The sequence below is a fragment of the Balaenoptera borealis genome, assembly GCF_965194805.1.
Source record: "Balaenoptera borealis genome assembly, chromosome: 4".
Taxonomy (NCBI): Eukaryota; Metazoa; Chordata; class Mammalia; order Artiodactyla; family Balaenopteridae; genus Balaenoptera; species Balaenoptera borealis.
In genome coordinates, this window is record NC_138861.1 from 113,793,917 (window position 1) to 113,815,032 (window position 21,116).

The following is a 21,116-nucleotide window of genomic DNA, read 5'->3' on the forward strand; positions in this document are numbered from 1 at the left end:
TTGCCTCCTCAAGGAAGTGTTCTCTCATGCCCTGCTTCTGTCAAAATGTCATCATCCCTCCAGTTTGTGGGCCAGGGGAGCTGCTACATAGCCCATCCACTTAGAAATCACACCCTTCTTTGAATTATAGAATCTGGCTCTCTCACAGAGAAAAAGTCCTGAAATCTTTGAGTGCATCAGATGTCTAAGCAGCAAAGGATTTCACTATGATTGTCAAGAGCTGTATAGTCCCAACTCTCCTTAAAAGTGAGCAGCACTTTCTGGGCTCTGGAGCCTCCTGAAACCGTCAGAGGGGGTGGCCAGTCCCCCCTCTGCCTCCACCCAAAGCCTCCGGAGCTTTCCTCCATTCTAGCCTTTGTGGGTGCTGCTTACCCTCTTGACGGGCACACCCTGGATATGGCTGGGACCAAGTTTGGTTTGTTTCTGACCCAGGGCCTGAAATAGAATCATATTTCCGTGAAGGTCAGGAAGGAAATACAAAATAAACAGATCTTCTAACCCCAAAGGGACACCACAGGCCACGGATATAAAGCATTTCAATGAGGCTTCTCATCTTATTATTCTGGTTTGCGTTAGGCTAGTAAGGGAATTACATTGTGCGTGTGTGCCCACGTGCATGCATGCATGTGTGTGCATGCCTGTGTGCATGTGTGTGTGTTTTAGGGGCCATCCCTAATCCCTAGCAGTTCAAAACAATAAATTCATCATTTATTTGGCCCTGTAGGTGGCAGAATTTTAAGATGGCCCCCATGAGCATCCGGTCTCCCACTCCACTCCTGTGATTATGTCACATTATATTGCAAAAAGGAGATTATCTAGGTGGGTCATATCTAATCACAGGAGCCCTCTAAAAGCAGAGAGATTTCTCAGAGTAGTTACAGAAAGGACAGTAGGAGAGAGATTGGAAGCATGAGAAGCATTTGCTGTACTATTAGGAGTTTCCAGATGCTTAGAAAACTCCCACTTCACAGCCAGGAAAGAGACAGGCACCACCATCCTACAACCACAAGGAACTGAACCTGCCAACAACCTCGATAAGTTAGGAAGCTGATTCTTCCCCAGAATTTCCAGTAAGAGCAGCCCGGCCAGCACCTTGATTTTGGCTTTGTGAGACCCTAAGCAGAGAACCCACTTGCTTCCACTCAGATTTCTGAACTGCAGAGCTGTGGGCTAATCAATGGATGCTATTTTAAGCTGCTAAATGTGTGATATTTGTTACACAGCATAGAAAACCAATACAGGTCCTTCCTCTGTTTGTAGGACAGGACATGGACCAGGAACCAGGGACATGGAGATTCCTGAGACAGGCCCCTGCCCCCAGACGTTCATGGTCAAATGTGAGAATCCAGAGTTCAGGCTGGAGGACCACAGCTGAAGGCAAAGGTCACTGTGGGGCTGCCATAGCAGCACTTGATGGCAGGAAAGAGTAGTGGGCAGGCCTGGGGCCAGGGCAGGTGCTGGGGGGGAGGACACCGAGTTGGCCGTCCTACCCTCTGACCCAGAGTGGCTTTTCTGAAGCTGTTGGGTCACGTGGGCGTGTTTGGGCTCGGGGCCATCCAGGGCACCCATCCCTGGCTTTCTTTCTCACCTTCCCCGAGCCTCTGCTTCCACCCTCCCCATTTGCCTTCATCAAGGAGTCTGATTCCTCTTTCACAGTGAGAATGGCAGCCCCTTACACCAACTTCATGGTGTCTACAGATCTGCCTCCAGGCTGCCCAAGCTCTTCCTCGGACCTCGCAGCATAGCTGTCTCCTGTTCCCGTCCCAGCAGATTGATCAGTGATCTGACCCTGCCCCCAGCCAAAGACTCTGGCCTTGACTTAGGTCGAGGGATGTCCATGGATGTTCAGTTGTTCCAGCACCATTTATTGAAAGGCTGTCCTTCTTCCGTTGAATTGTTTTTGTACTTTTGTCAAAAATCAGGAAATTGATAGCTTGGTTTCTAGGAGAAATGGTCATGCTCTAAGTCACACAGAGTTTCTCTTTCAATCATTGTGTTGAGAGCTGGCCGGGACATCACTTTTTGTCCAAGGTTGCACAGCTGGAAATAACAAAAGCCTGCCTCTCCCAGAGCTGGTTCCACTCTACCAGAATGAGGAACCAAGTGATGCCATTTTGTTTCTAAAGTATCTTTTTATTTCTACAACTAGACAGCTGTAAGTATACACACAGGTGCATACAGCCACAGATGTGGATCATTTGTTTGGTCATTCATGCATCTACTTGGTCATCCTTTATTCACCCTCTCCTCTGGGCCAGGTGTTGTTCTGGGTGTTCTGGATTGAATAGTGTCCCCCCAAATTCATGTCCACCTGGAACCTCAGAATGTGACCTTAATTGGAAGGAGGGTCTTTGCAGATGTAATTAGTCAAGATGAGGTCATCTTGGATTAGGGCCCTAATCTAATGACTGGTGTCCTTATTAGAAGAGAAGAGACACAGAGACAGACACAGAGGGGAGACGGCCATGTGATGATAGAGGCAGGGATTGGAGTGATGCGGCCACAGCCAAGGAGCAGTAAGGATGGCTGGCAGCCCCAAAAGCTGGAATAGGCAGGGAAAGATCCTTCCCTAGACTGTCTGGAGGGAGCCTGGCCCTGCTGGCACCTTGAGTTCAGATTTCTGGCTTCCAGAACTGTGAGAGAATATATTTCTGTGGTTTTAAGCCACCCAGTTTGTGGTTCTTGGTTATGGCAGCCCCAGGAAATGAATATACTGGGCACAGAGGAAGCAGATGTATCTGAGAGAGTCTTTGCTTCGAGGAATTGTTAGTCTCTCTCTCTCATGTGTTTGATACTTTCCTTATCATAGATTCCACCTGTCCACCAGCATCCAAATTAGCTTCTGTCCTGAGATTATTGCCATATAATATTTTCCTATATGAATTGGGCATATGATTTCCTAAATGCTTATAGAGTCAGTGTTTTTGCTGATAAGAGTATAGAGTGAGAAAAAAAGGCTTTCGGTCTTTATGAAACACATTTATCACGTAGAAAACAAAACAGTTTTTAATGAGGCTAAAAGAAGCAGCTCAGTTTAGCAAACACTGGTTTTCTACTCTGTACGTAAGAAGTCTGGACGGAATAACTGGTCCAGCTCTGGCCCCGACCAGCCAGAGTGGATGCTGGCCAAGGAGCTGGATCAGAGTCTCCAGCTGAATATCAGCCCCTGATGTAACCACGGATGAAATCTACACCTTAGGGCAGAGGAACCACGGTTGAGTGAGGGAGGCTCTATGCAAAGATGGTTCCCTCCAGAGCCCTGAGTGCTACTAGCATAGACTTGCGGATGAACTCATAGCCTTCAGCACTGGGAGTGAATATGTACACGTGGCTCCCCCGTGCAGCCACTCTTCCTGGGTGGGAAGGTGTCAGTTCCAGTCCCGCGTAGCCTATGAGTCTGTGGCCTCTGAGTAAGTAGGCTACCTGGTGAGGGAGGAGGTTACACACCTAGAAGATGGTCGTCTCCATCAGTCATGGGGAAGGAAGAGACTGGTATTTATTGAATGCTTCTTGGAAGGCACTGAGCTTTGTGGTTTTGATGTTGTTACGTGGAACTCTCATCCACTCAATTGATTTTGGAGTCTAGTGAACAGAGAGAGGTACTGATTTGATTTGATTTTTGTCCCAAGAACTAACCAGTTTTCCCAGCCCTACTTACCAAATAGCTCTTCTCTTCTCTGCTGGAGTTCAGCCTGAGCTTGTCAACCTGCAAAGCTGTGTTCCTTCCTCTGCTCCATCCTGAATCTCTGGTGGACATTTTTGTAACTCAGTTTCCCAGAAGAATCACACTTCACTCGGGATTATGTCTTTTTTGTTCACCATAGGCATCTTATCACATGCAGTGACCGTTGAATGTGTAAATAAACTATTACTCTTATGTCTGGTAGGATAAGACTTTTCTCTTCAAAACTTATTTGGTAGAACATTTTACCCTATTCTCACTTATTCTTAAGAATGATTTTGCCAGTTTGGGGGAACAACCTCAATTATGATTATATAAATGTGAGCATGAATTTGAGAGGAACTGACAGATGTCTTCTCGTGTCCTGAAACCTTTACTGCCTTATCCCATTCATCACCCTGACAACCCCATGAGGTTGGCATCATTGTGCCCATTTCACAGATGACTAGGGCGAGATGCTGAGACATGGAGGGCCCCCTCCTCCTTGAAGCTATCTCTAACCCCAATCAGAAGTGAGGCTGCCATCCTTAATGTGCTCAGCACTCTCTTGGACTTCTCCCTTTCATGGCCATTCATTCAATAGGTATTTATTGAGCACTTACTATACGCCAGGCACTGTTCTAGGCTCCAGGGATACTGCAGTGAACAAAACAGGCAAACATCCCAGCCTTCAAGGAGTTGGCATTCAATATGGGGGTGGAGACAACGAGCAGGTTGACATGAGAACAACAGATATTTCAGGTTGTGAGAATGACTAGGATGGAAATAAGATGGTGATGAGGTAGGGAGGACTGAGGGGGAGGTCACCCAAACAGGGCGGTCAGGGAAGACCTCTCACTTCTGCAGGGAAGAGAGACCCAAGGATGGGAAGAAGCTGGCACAGGGGTAAACCAGAGCCAAGCATTCCAGGCGGAGGAACAGCAGGAGAGTACCTGGGCATTTGGGCAACAGCTGGGAGGCCTTGGAGGCTGATGGATGCCAAGGGAAAGGAGCATGCATGGGGAGGCTGGGAGGGAGGGGAGGACAGGTCCTTCCAGGTCATGGTGAAGAGTGTGATTGTATTACCTGTGCAACCGGACACTACTGACGGATGAATCTGAATAGTACTTGAGTTGTAGGCTCTTGGGATGGTGGGCAAAGGAGGGAAGAGAGGACTCTTCTTCTTGGACCTGAGAACAGACTCAGACCCTGGGGTCAATAGGTGAATTGGTCCCTTTCTAAGAATTGCAATGGTCCCATCTGCTGTCCCAAATAACCCCTTACTGAAACCCCGAGTCCCTGCGAGGCTGATTCCCGGGGACTTGGTGGCTTGGTAAATAAGGGGAGAGGATCCTCTTGGGCCGTGCTTTTCCCAAAAAGCTCTTGCGGAGGCTGGACGTGTCCTTGCCCTGAAGAAATGTCTAGTGATCCTTCTGGTGGGTTAACCACCCCCCTCCAACCCCACCCTACTCATTCCTTTCCGCTCATACCCCTGTCCTGCTGTTCCAGGAACTCACCCTGCTGTTTCATGCCACTGGGTGCTTGTTTTCCTTGTAGCTTTTCTTGGAATCATTACTTCTTCTCCTCACCCCCTGGAGAACTCTTATTATTCCTCAAACCCACACTCAGGGTCTTGTGCTTTCAAAACTTTCCCTGACTGTCCCCGAAGGATGGAGTAGATCCCTCTCTATGACCTTGGTCCTAGTCGCTACGGCATCAGCACCCTGCAGGGCCCAGCGTGTCCCCTGCTAGGCTGCCAGCTGCTTGTGAGCAGAACCCTGTCACTTTCGAAGCCCCCTTCTCTCATCAGGATCAGCCCACTGTAGACACGGAAGATGTGAGGATGGACCTAAATCTAGTAATGAGAATGTCTTGTCCCTGCTTCCACATAGGCACAGGCTGAACCAAGGCAGCTACATGCTTGCTTTGCTTCTCCCTTTCCTGGGCTCCTGGCTGATCACCACTCCATCTTTTTTTCTTTTTTTAATGACTTTTTTAGAGCATTTCAAGGTTCATAGCAAAACTGAGGGGAAGGCACAGAGACTTCCCATATACTCCGGCCACCACGCATGCACAGCCTCCCCCATTATCACCTCCCCCACCACAGTGGTACGTTTGTTACAATCAGTGAACCGATGAAACTGACACATCATTATCACCCAAAGTCCATAGTCTACATTAGGGTTCACTCTTGGTGTTGTGCATTCTGTGGGTTTGGACAAATGTATCATGACATGGACCCATCGTTATGGTATCATGCAGAGTATTTGTACGGCCCTAGAAGTCCTCCATGCCCACTTTATCTTTTCAGATAAATTTATTTAGCAGACTGTAACATCATTGCTGGGATTCCACGTCCTTAATTACCATCATGTGGCAGTTCGGTTTCCCTGAGGTTACAGCTAAATTTGCTTATTTCCAAATAGCTTAAACCAACAACACCAAACCATAGTTTTCTTTTCCCTCATCAGGACCCTCTAGTACTTTCCCACCATGTTTAGAAAAATCTCCTAAAGCCATTACCCCAGCCCTGTATGGCCAGCTCCTGACCACCCTTCTGACCTCATCTCTCCTACTTTCTCACCCTCTCAAGCTGCACTCCAGCTATCCTTGCCTGCCTGCTTTTCCTGCAGACCATCATGCATGTTCCTCCCAAGGGCTTTGCACTTGCTGTTCCCTCTGCCTGCCGTTACCATCCCCCAGATATTTACATGGCCTTTTTCAAGGATCTGCTTAATTGTCCTCTCCTTAGAAAGGCCTGCGCTGACCACCCTATTCTACTCCCAACATAGTCGCTGTTTATGGCTGTCCCTGGTGGGGTCGGCAGAATAATGGCCCCCCAGAGATGGCCACATCTCAATCCTAGAACTGTGTATACACTGCATTACATGGCAAAAGGGACTTTGCAGATGTGACTAAAGTTAAGGTCTTGAGATGGGGAGGTTATCCTGGATTATCCTGTGGGTACAATGTAATCACAAGGATCCTCATAAGGGAAAGAGGGAGAAAAGAGGGTCAGAGAAGGAGATGTGACGTTGGAAGCAGAGGTTGGAGTGATATGGGGCCATCGGCCAAGCAATGCAGGTGGCCACGAGAACCTGGAAAAGGCCACAAAATAGATTATTCCCTAGAGCCTCCAGGAGGAACTCAGCCTGCTGACACCTTGATTTTCGTCCGGTGAGAACTGTGTCAGACTTCTGACTTCCAGGGCTATAAGATAATATATATGTATTATTTACGCCCCTGTGTTTGTGCCTGAATTTGCTAGAGCAGCACTAGGAAACTAATACACGTGGATTTATTGTTTTCTTCATAGAATTTACCACTTCATACCAATGAGTTATACATTGATGGATTATTTGCCTCCTTGCACCAGAAGGTCAGCTCCATGGATGGAGGGTCATTTTGTGTTCTGTTCACTGCTGGGTCCCAGTACCTAGAACAGGGCCTGGCACACAGCACACACTTATTGTCACTTCAACAAGTATATATATCCACTCAGTAGACCTTTATTTTTTCAACCAATAAATACTTGTTGAATAAGTGACTAATAGAAGCATTTCATGGTGATGCCTGATGCATCTGGGTCGTCCCTGCTTTCTGTATGGAGGTCAGTTGTGTCCTATAAAGACACAACTGTCTTTCCCAGTCCCAGTTCCTGGACAGCCCAGTCCCTGGAGAGCCCCTTCCTGATCTCCTACCTCACTGCACAGCTCATGTATTCATGCCTGTGTTTGGTCATCTCAACTGAGTACATCCTCTGTGCTACCTGTCACGTATCTGGGAGTCAAGGATGAACAGGGCTCAGCCCCATTCTCAGTGAGTCACCTGGATACATGCATTATCTCTATGCTAATGAGAGACAAAACCAAAACCAAATAATCACCAGCATTATGTGCTGATTATGGAATAGTCTTATCCTGAGAAAAATTCCACCGGATGAGTGTGACCCCATTTGAGAGATGAGCAAACAGATTGTGAGATGCTAAGTGACCAGGCTGAGGGTCCACAGCTGCAGCAGGGATTTGAGTTGATACTTTTCAGGGTGGCTTCCATTTGCAGAATCAGCCTTCTGCTCTGTCATTGCCTGTGGCCCTCACCCCGACTTGGGGAGGTAGACATCGCTACTCCCATTTTACTGATGGGAAAATTGAGGCTGGGGAAGTTAATTTATTTCCTCAGGTTCACAAGGACAAAAATGGTGGGGTTAGGTTTAAAGCTAGCTGTGCAGAACACCAAGCTCTCCCTTCCACCTCTGCCCCTTACCACCTCCCCATCTGATAGGTCTTTTCCCACTACAGTCCAATGACCCAAACCTCAAATACGGGATCAGGCAGGAAACGGAGATGCATGAACTGGGCAGGCATGGATAGTGGCGACTCAGAGAAGACTATTGTCCTGTTGTCAGGGGGCATCATAGGGCCAGTTATGGCAGATCTTCCAATTTTTGAAATGATGGCAAAAATCAGTATTTTGAGGTGAAATTTCCTATACACGCATGACCAACCCAAGTGCAATGGTACAAGAAATGAACTCCAGGTTTCAGCTTTCTAGGGAAATGATAAAGGGGACATTTGCTTGCTGTCCTTGCTTGATGTATTTTTATAGGATATTGATTGGGGTTTACTTTCCATTACAGATTGTTTAAAGAGTAGCTAGCCATCTTGAAAATTCACATTTGGCTCTCTGAATAAGCTGCTTCCTGAATATTGCATGTTGAAAGAGTGCTATGAAATTCATTAGAAATAGTTGGCCTGTTGGAAATGAGAAAAGAACCCAGTAGCTCACAAGGTAGAACAACCAAATTTACCCAGTGTGATAATTACAATCAATAGTTAATAGGCACTAATACAGTTCTCACTTTATCACCCAAGCGATGTTTGGTCATGATTTAATCAGACTAGTGTTGTGTCATAAAGGTGAAAAGTGGGGAAAAGCTACTCATACAGAATAATAATGATAATCATACCTAATATTGGTAGGCATTACTTCAGACTCAGGATTATTCTAAATACTTTACCTATATTGATTCATTTAATATTCATGACAACCATAGATGGGTATTTTACCCATTTTATAAGTGAAGAGACTGAGGCACAGAGAGGTTAAGTGACTTCCCCAAAGTCACCCAGCCGGTGCGTGGTAGAGCCAGAATTCAAATCCAAGCAGTGTGGCCCCTGTGTTTATACCCCAAACAATGTTTTTCTTCTGCCTTTCAGTAAAATCACGATGAGGCTGGAAATTCAACAATAAAATAGTTAGCATTTACTAAGCTCTTACTATGTGACTGTCTTTGTGTATCAGAGAGAAATGCTTCTGGCTTCTTGTAGTAGCAAATCTGACCCACAGTGACTTGAACAAATAAGACTGCTTTGTTCTTTTTTCTAATATAATAAGAAGTCCAGAGGTAGGTGGTTGCTGGCATAGCTTCAGAGGCTCAACAACAGGGAGTGGCTTCTGTGCCCAGAAATCTTGGCCTTTTGCTTGTGTTTGTTGTCTCATAGTCACAAAATGGCTGCTGCATCTCCAGACATCACATCCTCATTCATGGCAGGAAGAGGTGGGAGGGTTCAAGAGCCAGTCCAGCTGTAACTGTCCCTTTTCATCGGGAAAATATGCTTTCCCAGAAATACCCCCATTAATCTCCTGCTTAGATCTCATTGACTAGACCTATGTCATGAGGTCACTGCCAGCTGCATGACTGTCTGTGACAGTGGAGAACAGAATTGTCCAGTGGATAATCAGTATCACCTGGAAACTTGCAACCTGGGAAATACAAGTTCTCTGGCCTCTCCCCAGAAACTCAGGAGGGGACCCACGATCTGTCTTAACAAGCTTCCAGGGGATCCTGATGAACTTACTGGATTGGATCAATTGTGACTCATTGTCTGAGGCCGGCCGCACTGCTCCGTAACAGATCTGAGGTTTCCTGATCAAGGATGAAGGGGGAGTTGGCCCTGGCTGGGCAGGCAACCAGTTATTTAATGGTTCGTGTGTCATTTCATCGTTTGTGTGACAGCCCTCCAGGCAGGCGTCACTGTTTTGGAGCCTTTGGGTGAGGTCACTGGCACCCCCTTGGCTTTGCCTCTGGCTGGCAACGTGCTGCCTGTTTCTACTTTAACAGTGTACTTATTACAGTGTCACCCTTGGCAACCCTAGTGTCTGGTGGTCTGAACAAACACTGCTTTTCAAGAATTCACCTTCCCGTCCCCTGGCCAGCTCTGTAAGTGCTTGTGACTTCTTCAGGTGGGACAGCTGATGATCTAGAAACCTACAGGTGACCAGTTGTCCCAGTTTTCCCAGGACTGTGGGGTTCCTAGCATTGCAGGACCTTTAGGGCTAAGACCAGGAAGGTCCCGGGTAAACCATGACCAGATGGTCACCCTAAGAAACCCACTAATCACCCCTCCTACACCCCTCAGCCAACTCCTCTTGCTCTGGGCCAACAGCCCTAGGTGACAGTGTGATTTCTAGGAGCCGTCTTTGGCCTGGGACTCTCATTGACTGAAGTCATTTCAATCTGCTTATCAATCAAGTGTAAACCCTTCCCTTATTCAGTGTATTCATGGAGGCACTATTATGTAAGTCTCAGTACACCAGGTCAGGGGGATGCGAAATAAATGAAAAACCCGGGCCATACACTCACTCACTTAAATCCAATCTGGGTTATGGACCTAAGCAGTTTGACTCCAGGCTGGGGTCTCCTGATCCCTGGACCGATGTCTGCAGAAGGTTCTGCTATTGCACTAAGGAGAAAGTGATTTGTTGGAAGTGGGGGAAAGCTTCATGAGTGAAAAGAATATGTGAGCTGTGTGTCAAAGGGCAGGTAGGAGTTTTCCCTGAAATAAAGGGTGTCGGAGGAATGGCTTTCCAAGCAGGTGAAATAACAGCACAGGGACATGGCAGCATGAAGGAGCATGGCCTTCAGGGGAGTGGGGATGTTTATTGCTAATTGGTGGGGAGGGCAGGTGTCAAATGCCAACAGTGGTGCCTGCCTCCCGGGACCTTGGGGGCTTGGGATAGGATATGTGCATTTCCTAGCTCATTGCTGGTCACATCACAAGTGCAGTCCCAGCCCACTGCTTTCTCTCTTCCCAGTTTCTTTTCCTGGCAAGTTATGCGCAAGGGAAACCAATCTAGGTCAAGGTTTTGCTAAGTTAACCGTTAACCCTGTCTCTCTATTCTAAGCACGTTAGGTGTTAGGTGGCGCACTGGATTCTGACGTTGGTTTGGCAGGGACACAGTTCAACATAATTATCCTCCATGGTGGTGAGTTGAATGCACGAGGAACTAATTGTATTCATTCACCTCCCCCTATCCTTGCCCCCATAATGTAGTGAACTAATCAGTTCCCTTCATCTTTTGTAAATAGCATGTCTTGCCTAGTTACTAGAAACTGGCCGTAATTCAGTCTAATTCAGAAATATTTACCGAATACTCATTATGTACCAAGAAGTGTGTCTGGCACCATGAATATGGGGATCTGCTTTCAATCATTCCTTTAGTTGATGAATATTTGTCAAATACGACTGTGTACTAATGCCGTACTAGCTGTAGGGATACAGTAGAAAAACAAACATGGCCTTTGACCTCAGGGAGCTTAGAGTCTAGTGGAGGATCAACGATCTTAATCAAATGCATGTAAAATAACACAGAATGATGTCTTTCGGAGCAAATTCCCGGGTGCTGTGAGAGTATATAATAGGCGGAGCAGACTTAGGCTGAAGGGTCAGAGCAGCCTTCTCTGCTTGCAGAAGAATGAAGAGGAAGCAGAGTTAACAAGTGTAGGGCCAAGAAAAGAGCATTAAAGGCGTGGGGAATGGCTGCTCAAAGCACAGAAGGAAAGCTTGCAAGTCTGAAGCTCAGTGGCTGTGAGGAGCATGGTAGGAGGTGAAACAGGAGAAGTAACAGGGGCCCAATTGTGTAGCCTCGTGGCCATGGGGAGGAATTTCCTCTTTTCCCTGAAAGCAATGGAAGGGCCATTGGAGGGGTGTAAGCAGAGGACGAGCAAGAAGACCCCTCTCCTGAGAGAGGTGGTTGGAAGACCACTGTGGTTGTCCGAGCGAGAGACGATGTGGGTTAGACCAGAGGGTGGCCACAGGGTGGATGGATGGGAGAGACAGTGAAGAGGTAAAATGGACCTAACCTAGTGAAGGATTAGATGTGGGGTTGGGAGAGAGAGGAGTCCACGATGAGTTCCAGGCTTTGAGCTTGTGAGGTCGAATGAATGTTGAACCACTCATCCTAGGCCGTGTTTCTTTTTTTTTAATTGATGTATGGTTGATCTACAATGTTGTGTTAGTTTCAGGTGTACAGCAAAGTGATTCAGTTGTATATTCGGTTTTATATACATATATATTCTTTTTCGTATTCTTTTCCATTATGGTTTATCACAGGATGTTGAATATAATTCCCTGTGCTATACAGTAGGACCTTGTTGTTTATCCATCCTATATATACTAGTTTGCATCTGCTCATCCCAAACTCCCAAACCATCCCTCTCCCCCCCGCCTCCCCCTTGGCAACCACCAGCCTATATATATATGTGTGTATATATACCTATGTATGTGTATATATATGTTCTTTTCCATTATAGGTTATTACAAGATATTGAATATAGTTCCCTGTACAGTAGGTCCTTGTTGATTATCTATTTTATATATAGTAGTGTGTATCTGTTAATCCCAAACTCTTAATTTATCCTTCCCCCCTTCCCCTTTCCCCTTTGGTAACCATAAGTTTCTTTTCTATGTCTGTGAGTCTGTTTCTGTTTCGTAAATAAGTTAATTTGTATCATTTTGTTAGATTCCACATATAAGTGTTATCATATGATAGTTGTCTTTCTTTGTCTGACTTACTTCACTTAGTATGATAATCTCTAGGTTTATCCATGTTGCTGCAAATGACATTATTTCATTCCTTTTTATGGCTGAGTAATATGCCATTGTATATATGTACCACTTCTCCTTTATCCATTCTTCTGTCAATGGACATTCAGGTTGCTTCCATGTCTTGGCTATTGTGAATAGTGCTGCTGTGAACATTGGGGTGCATGTGTCTTTTTGAATTAGAGTTTTCATGTTTTCTGGATATATGCCCAGGAGTGGGATTGGTGGATCATATGGTAGTTCTATTTTTAGTCTTTTAGGGAACCTCCATACTGTTCTCCATAGTGGCTGCATCAATTTACATTCCCATCAATGGTGGAGGAGGATTCCCTTTTCTACACACCCTCTCCTAGGTTCCATTTTGGACCCATTGAGTTCAAGGTGGCTCCAAAGCCTCCAGGAGTTTCTGTGTGGTAGGATCAATTGGTACGCACAGCCTGGAAAGTCACTGGCCATTAGGTGGTGACTGAAACCTTTGGAGCCAGTGAGGAGAGGAAGGTTGCAGGATGGAGGCTTGACGGAGTCCAGTAATTAATGGCCAGGAGGACAAAGATGCATGTGCCAAAAGGCTGATGCATGAAATGGAAAATTGAGAGGGTGTGCTTCCATTGAAGTCATGCAGGTGTTTCAAGAAAGAGACAGTGGCCAAGTAGAAGGGGCACAGAAAGTTGTCCATTGGCTCGAGTGGTATAGCCATACGTTGTTGGCCTGTTGTGCTATGGGGATGGGGTATATGCCATACTGGAACAAGGCAGTAGAGATAGCAAGAATGGGGAGCCCCATCAAGAAACGTGATGAAAGGGAGGCATGAGACAGGGTAATACCAGGAGGAAGGTGTGGGATCACCATCCTCATCCTCTTGGCTCATGATATCAGTGGTTAGACAGACACGCAAGCAGGGAAGGACCATGGTGTGGTCATGAAACTTGGGGGTCCAGAGGTTCCATAATGGAGGTGGGATTAACTTCTTGGATACTGAGGCAGGTGAGCTGATGCCTGAGTATGTAAGGTAAGAGTGCTTGATGGACAAGACAGGAACCAGAAGTAAGGAAATGTCATCCTGGCAAAGGGATTAACAGGTACAAGAATTTGATAATCCAAGTATCCAAGTTTTTCTCTGTCCTCCCTTCCCTCTGGCCCAAAAAATGTCTCTCCTCCTATATACCATATAGGTGTATATGGTTGTGGGTGTCTAGGTATATGGTGAGGTGTTAACTGCCAAATATATGTGCTGGGAGGGGAAATGGAATATGCTGAGAAGTATCCATTCAGTGGTGGAGTGCTGCCATGACAAACATGATGCAGTAAACCAGGAGCCATTTGAAATAAATGGGTAGGTGTGCAGGTAAGGACGTTTAAGAACCAAAACAAGGTTTGACAAATCTGACTTATTCCTGTTTTTCTCTTTTTTCTTTTACAGTCAACTTTGACCATTTTCAGATCCTACGGGCCATTGGTAAAGGGAGTTTTGGGAAGGTAAGAATGATGGATTTTAACAAATTTCATCAATAAAATAGGAAAGTTCCGACCACTGGGCTTATGCCTATGTGCATGTTTGTGTGTTTGTTTTTGTGTTGATTGCTGGGCATTGGGAATTTCCTGTTTGACAGAAAGATTTGAATTTGCTAAATTTGAAATGTGAAAGGAAGTCTGAATAGTTTCCTTTGGATATGCTGTAATTTCATTCTGAAAATTAAATTACAGCAGTCCTGCTTTAGGTGAATTACTATGGTAATTATTTCAAGATTGCTAATGCTATTTCTTCCTTGAGGATCTAAATAAGGAAAGTGGAAAAAACCCCGCAAATTTATGTGATGGCCAGCAGTAGCTCTTTTCCTGCAATGGAGGCACTTTAAAAAAATTATTGTGGAAAGAAGATTTAACATGAGATCTGCCTGCTTAAATTTTTAAGTGTACAATATATGTATTGTTGTTGGCTGTACATAGAACACTGTATAGCGGATCTCTAGAGCTTACTCATGTTGCTTGGCTGAAGCTTTATGCCCATTAGTTAGTAATTCCCTGTGTCTCCATCCCCTCAAGCCCTGGCAACCAGCTTTCCAGTCTTTGGTTCTATGAATTTGAATATTTTAGATACCTCCTGTACATGGAATCATGCAGTATTTGTCTTTCTGTGACTGGCTTATTTCACTTGGCATAACGTCCTCAAGATTTACACATGTTGAACAAAAGTGGCGAGAATGGGCATTCTTGTCTTGTTCCTGAACTAAAGGGAAAAACTTTCAGCTTTACACTGTTGAGTATGATGCTAGTTGTGGGCTTGTCATATATGGCCTTTTATTATGTTGAGGTTTCTTCTATACTCATTTTGTTGAGAGTTTTTATCATAAGTGGATGTTGAATTTTGTCAAAAGCTTTTTCTGCATCTATTGAGATGATCATGTGATTTTTATCCTTCATTTTGTCTATTTGGTATATCATGTTGATTGATTTGTGGATGTTGAATTGTCCTTGCAGCCATGGAATAAATGTCACTTTGAATACTGTGGATGATCCTTTTAATGTATTGTTGAATTCAGTTTGCCAATATTTTGTTGAGGATTTTTGCTTCTATGTTCATCAGGTACATTGGCCTGTAATTTCCTTTTTTTGTGGTGTCCTTGTTTGGTTTTGGTATCAGGGTAATGCTGACCTTGTAAAATCAGTTTGGAAGTGTTCCCTCCTCCACAGGAAGAGTTTGAGAAGTATAGGTATTAAACATTTGGGTGTTTGGTAGAATTCACCAGTGAAGCTGTCTGACCCTGGATTTTGTTTGTTGAGAGTTTTTAATCTCCTTACTAGTAATTATGTTTATTCATAATTTTCTCTTTCTTCATTATTCAGTCTTGGAAGATTGCATGTTTCTAGGAATTTATACATTTCTTCTGGGTTGTCCAATTTGTTGGCATATAATGGTTCATAGTAGTGTCTTACGATCCTTTGTATTTCTTTGGTATTAGTTGTAATTTTATCGCTTTCATTTCTGATTTTATGTATTTGAGCCCTCTCTCTTTTTTTCATAGTGAGTCTAGCTAAAGACTTGTCAATTTTGTTTATCTTTTCAAGGAATCAGCTCGTAGTTTCATTGATCTTTTCTATTGTCTTTTTAGTCTCTATTTCATTAATTTCTATTCTGACTTTTATTGTTTCCTTCCTTCTGGTACCTTTGGGCTTCATTTATTCTTCTTTTCCTAGTTACTTTAGCTTTATCGTTAGGTTGTTAATTTGAGGTTTTTCTTGTTTCTTGAGGTAAGCCTCTATCACTATAAACTTCCCTTTTTGAGCTGCTTTTGCTGCATTCCACAGATTTTGGTATGTTGTATTTCCATTTTCATTTGTCTCAAGGTATTTTTTTAAATTTCTCCTTTGATTTCTTCTTTGATCCATTGGTTGTTCAGTGGCATGTTGTTTGTCTCCACGTATTTGTGTTTTTCCAGTTTTCTTCTTGTAAATGATTTCTAGTTTCATACCATTGTGGTCAGAAAAGATACTTGACATGATTTTGATCTTATATTTATTGAGACTACTTTTGTAGCCTAACATATGATCTATCTTGGACGATGTTACATGTCCACTTGAGAAGAACGTGTATTCTGCTGCTTTTGGATGGAATGTTCAGTATGTATGTATTAAGTCCATCTTGTTTAAAGTGTGCTTTAAGGCTGATGTTTCCATGTTGATTTTCTGTCTGGATAGTCTTTCCATTGTTATAAGTGTTATAAGTCCCCTATCATTATTGTATTGCTGTCAATTTCTCCTTTTAGATCTGTTAATATTTACTTTATATATTTAGGTGCTCTTATGTTGGGTGCCTAAATATTTACAAATGTTATGTCTTCTTGCTGGAGATGACTTTATCATTATGTAATGCTCATCTTTGCCTTTTATTAGTCTTTGTTTTAAAGTCTATTTTGTCTAATATAAGTATATCTACCCAAGCTCTCTTTTGGTTTCTATTTGCATGACACATTTTTTTCCATCCTTTCACTTTCAGTTTGTGTGTGTCCTTACATCTGAAATGAGTCTGTGGTGGGCAGCATATATATGGGTCTTGGTGTTTATCCGTTCAGCCATTCTATGTGTTTTGTTTGGAGAATTTAGTCCATTTACATTTATAGTAAGTATTGATAACTATGTACTTATTGCCATTTTGATAATTGTTTTCTGGCCGTTTTGTAGTTCCTCTATGTTTCTTTCTTCTTCTCTTGCATTCTTCCCTTTTGGTTTGATGACATTCTATAGGGTTATGCTTAGATTCCTTTATCACTATCTTTTGTGTATCTACTATAGGCTATTGCTTTATGGTTACCATGAGGCTCACATGTAACAGCTTATATATATATACACAGACACATAAATATATATGTATGTGTATATATAAAATCATCTATTTAAAACTGATAGTAAGTTAAGTTTGAATGCATTCTCGAACTCTGCATTTTGAACCCCCTTCACATTTTATGTTTTTGATTTCACATTTTACATTTTTTAAATTTCATGTATCATTTAACTAAATTATTAGTTATTTTTATTACTTTTATTTTTTAAACTTCATAATAGCTTTGTAAGTGATCAGTACACTACTTTTACTATATATTTACCTTTACCAGTGAGATTTTTACTAATTAGTGCCCTTTCTTTTCAGCTTAAAGAAGTCCCTTTAACATTTATTGTAGGTCTGGGTTAGTGGTGATGAACTCCTTTAGCTTTTGTTTGTCTGGAAAGCTCTTTATCTCTCCTTCAATTCTAGATAATAACCTTGCTGAGTCAATTATTCTTGGTTGGAAGTTTTTTCCTTTCAGCACTTTGAAAGTGCTGGCCTTCAAAGTTTCTGCTAAAAAAATCTGCTGATAGTATTATGGGGTTTCCCTTGTTTGTAACAAGTTTTTCTCTTGCTGCCTTTATGATTTAGCTTCAGCTTTTGACATTTTAACTGTAATGTGTCTCGGTGTGGGTCTATTTGAGTTCATTTTGTTTGGAACTCTCTGGGCTTCCTGAATCTGGATGTCTGTTTCCTTTTCCAGATTAGGGAAGTTTTCAGCCATTATTCCCTTAAATAAGTTGTCTGCCTATTTCTCTCTCTTCTCCCTCTGGACCCATATAATGCAAATGTCATTCTGCTTGATGTTGTCTCATAGGTCCCTTAAGCTATCTCCACTTTTTGAATTTTTTTTTCTTTTTGCTGCTCTATTTGAATGAGTTCCAGTGACCTCTCTTCCAGATCACTGATTCTTTCTCTGCTTCTTGTAGTCTGCTATTGAACCCCTCTAGTGTATTTTTCATTTCAGTTATTGTATATTTCATCTTTGTGACTTTTATTTGGTACTTACTTATACTTTCTATCTCTGTTTAAGTTCTCTCTGTGTTCATCCAGTCTTCTCCCAAGTTCAGTGAGCATCTTTATGACTAACATTTTGAACTCTGTTTCAGCTAAGTTACTTATCTCCATTTCATTAAGGTTTTTTTTTTTTAACCTGTGGTTTTATCTTTTCCTTTTGTTTGGAACAAATTCCTTTCTCTCCTCATTTTGCTTGACTCTCTGTGTGTTTCCATGTATTAGGCAAAACAGCCATCTTTCCCAGTCTTGAAGTAGTGGCCTTGTGAAGGAGATGAACCTTCTTGTTTAAACTTGCCCTAGCTCTTGGTTATATTTTGAACCATTGTGATTGTCTTAGCACCCTGATTTATTCTGGGTAATTCCCAGTTGTTGAAGACTTGTGAGTGTTCCAGAGGGTGGGATCTCAGTTAGCCCTTAATTTCAGGCTGATTAGAAACTAGGCAGCAGCTTTTAAGGTATGCAAATATACACAGTACTGTGAAAATGCAATTGTAAACCTTGCTGGCCTCCGCACCAGGTGATCTACAGGTGTCCCATTAGTGAAGTTGCAAAAATCGGGGCTCCAGGTGAGTGTTTGATTTCATTTCTGGGAGGTACCAGTGAGCTGTAGTGAGGTCAAGGGAGAGCACAAAGGTGATATCCCCTAGACCTTCCATAGCCTCTAGACGTATGGAAAACTGGAAGCCTGTCCATCAGGCTGAAGCTTCAAGACAGGTAAATAGGGCTTTTTCACAGGAAGACTGGGGGTGCATCACAGTCAGCTGTCTGTGCAGTAACTGGAGTGTGGTAGCCTGCCAAGAATAGTCTCTCTGATTGTTTCAGACCCATGGGGTCCCAAAACACAATCCCCCCTGGACACCAGAGCCAGGTGCTCAAGAGGCATACACTGTATGGGCTGCATGTGCCAACTGGCTTTGGCAGGGCTGCAGAAGTGGCATGAGGATGAGGCATGTACACTGGGCCTAACAAGGTGGAGAGAGAGCACAAAAATGGCACCTGCCAGCTTCTGTTTCCAGGAAGAGTCCCAACAGATTCCTGCCCCTCCAGCAGATGCTTTAAGATTAGTAAATAAATCTCCTTCACCTATGGTCTAGACCTTTCCATACTGTTGCTTTTGTGCTGGGTCCTAGGACGAGTGAGTCTGCGTGCGAGCCCTTTAAGGGTGCGTTCCCTGTTCCCTACAGCCCTATGGTTCTTCTGGATGTAAATCCTGCTGGTTTTCAAAGCCAGGCATTTTGGGAGCTCTTCTTACCAGTGCAGGTCCCAAGGATTGGGATGCCAGATGAGAGCACAGACCCCTGGCTCCTCAGGGAGAAGTTTTGTATTTGTGAGACCCCTCCCAATTTCAGGTCACTACGCTGGGCGTGGGGTTTCGGGCAAGATCGCATCTCTGCTTCTCCTTCCCGTCTTGATGTGGCTCTTTTATCCTTTGCTGTGGAGGAGCTGTTCAGCTAGTTTTTGGATCCTTTTCATAGGGAATTTTTCCATAGGTAGCTGTAAATTTGTTGTGCCCATGGAAGGAGGTGAGTTCAGGATCTTCCTACTTCGCCATCTTGAACCGCCTCCTTCCTCAATCTCTGTCTTTACTGATTTTAACAATCTAGTTGTTTTATCCATTTCTGAGATGGTTGTATACAATCTCCAACTCTGATTTTGGAGTTGCTTCTTCTTCCTTTAATTCTGTCAGTTTTGCTTCTTATACTTGGAAGGTCTGTTGTTAGGTGCATACTGTTTTATGGTTGTTATGGCCTCATGATGAATTGACCTTATTATCATTGTGAAATATACTTTTCTATCTCTGCTAATAATCTTTTTTGAAGCCTATTTTTTCTGAGATTAATATAGTCATTCCAACCTACATGGCATATATTTTTCCTTTTTTTTTCTTTCATTCTATCTGTGTTTTTATATCTGACATAAATCTCTTGAGGATAGCATATAGTTAGGTCTTGCTTCTCTTTAAATCCACCTGGTAATCTCTTTTAGTCCTTTATTTGTTCTTGTTCTCTTTCTCTTTTGTTCTTCTGTTTCTCTTTTCCTGTCTTGCTTTGGATTAATTGAATATTTAGAATCTCCATTTAATTTATCTACTGACTTTATAGCTATACTTCCTTGTGTTATGTTTTAAAATTGTTGCTCTAGGGATTATAATACACATCTTCAATTTATTTCACAGTCTGCTTAGAGTTAATATTTTATACTTCACATAAAATATAAAAACCTGGCAGCCGTATAGGTCTATTTACCACTCCTGTCAACCATTATACTATAGCTGTCATATGTATTACAGCTTCTTAAATCATAAGTCTCCAATACAATATTATAGTTTTTTGCTTTAAATGTATAGAAATATATGCATATATAATATATGTGTAAAATATATACTTATTTTAAAATATGTGTAGCTTTTTGGCTTTTAAAAAATTAGGAGGAAAATAGTTCTTGATATTTACCCATACCTTTCGTGAAGGTCTGAATTTCCCTCTGGTATCCTTTCCATTCATCCTGAAGAATTTTCTTTAGTATTTTATGTGGTGCAAGTCTCCTGTCAACGCATTCTCTTAATTTTATTTTATCTGAAATGTATTTATTTCACCTTGTTTCTTAAAGAATATTTTTACTGGATACAGGTTATTGGGTTGACAGTTTTTTCTTCACTGCTTTAAAGATTTTGTACCATTGTCAGCTGACCTCCATGCTTTCTGATGAGACGTCATTAGACTTGAATCATTATTATCTGATAGTAATGTGTCACTTTCGTCTCTCTCCTTTCAAGATTTTCCTTTAATCTTTGACTTTCAGCAATTTGGCTATGATGTGCCTAGGTGGAAATTCTGGATTAAAAGAAAATATTTTCTCTCTCTTTGCTTAGATTTCCTATATTTTCATTTATTTCTATCATATTGCCCTTTATATCATGCAGCATATTCATAGTCATAAGAGCTGTTTTCATGTCCTTTATGCTAATTCCAACATATGGGTCATTTTAAGATTCACCTCCATTGAGGATGGGTTACATTTTCCTGGTTCTTTATATGTTGCATAGTTTTGGGTTGCATCCTGGATATTGCCAATGCTATGTTGTATAGACTTTGGATTGCATTGTATTTCTTTGAAAATATATTTTTAATGAGCAATTGACTTGGTTGGATTTACACTGCATACTCTGCCTCTTGAGCAGGCACACAAAGCGCAGTCTTTTCTTCTTCACTGTATTGCTTATAGTCTG

The 21,116-nt window shown here is 42.8% G+C and overlaps 1 protein-coding gene across 3 annotated transcripts in view; it reads left to right on the plus strand.

Annotated features, from left to right (window-relative positions):
- STK32B (serine/threonine kinase 32B) overlaps positions 1-21,116 on the plus strand; it is a 342,757-nt gene that overhangs the window by 77,220 nt on the left and 244,421 nt on the right. For all 3 annotated transcript variants that reach the window (XM_082389996.1, XM_082389998.1, XM_082389997.1), the window contains exon 2: positions 13,970-14,025. In XM_082389996.1, the coding sequence (XP_082246122.1) occupies positions 13,970-14,025 (56 nt within the window). The remainder of the gene's footprint in view (positions 1-13,969; positions 14,026-21,116) is intronic.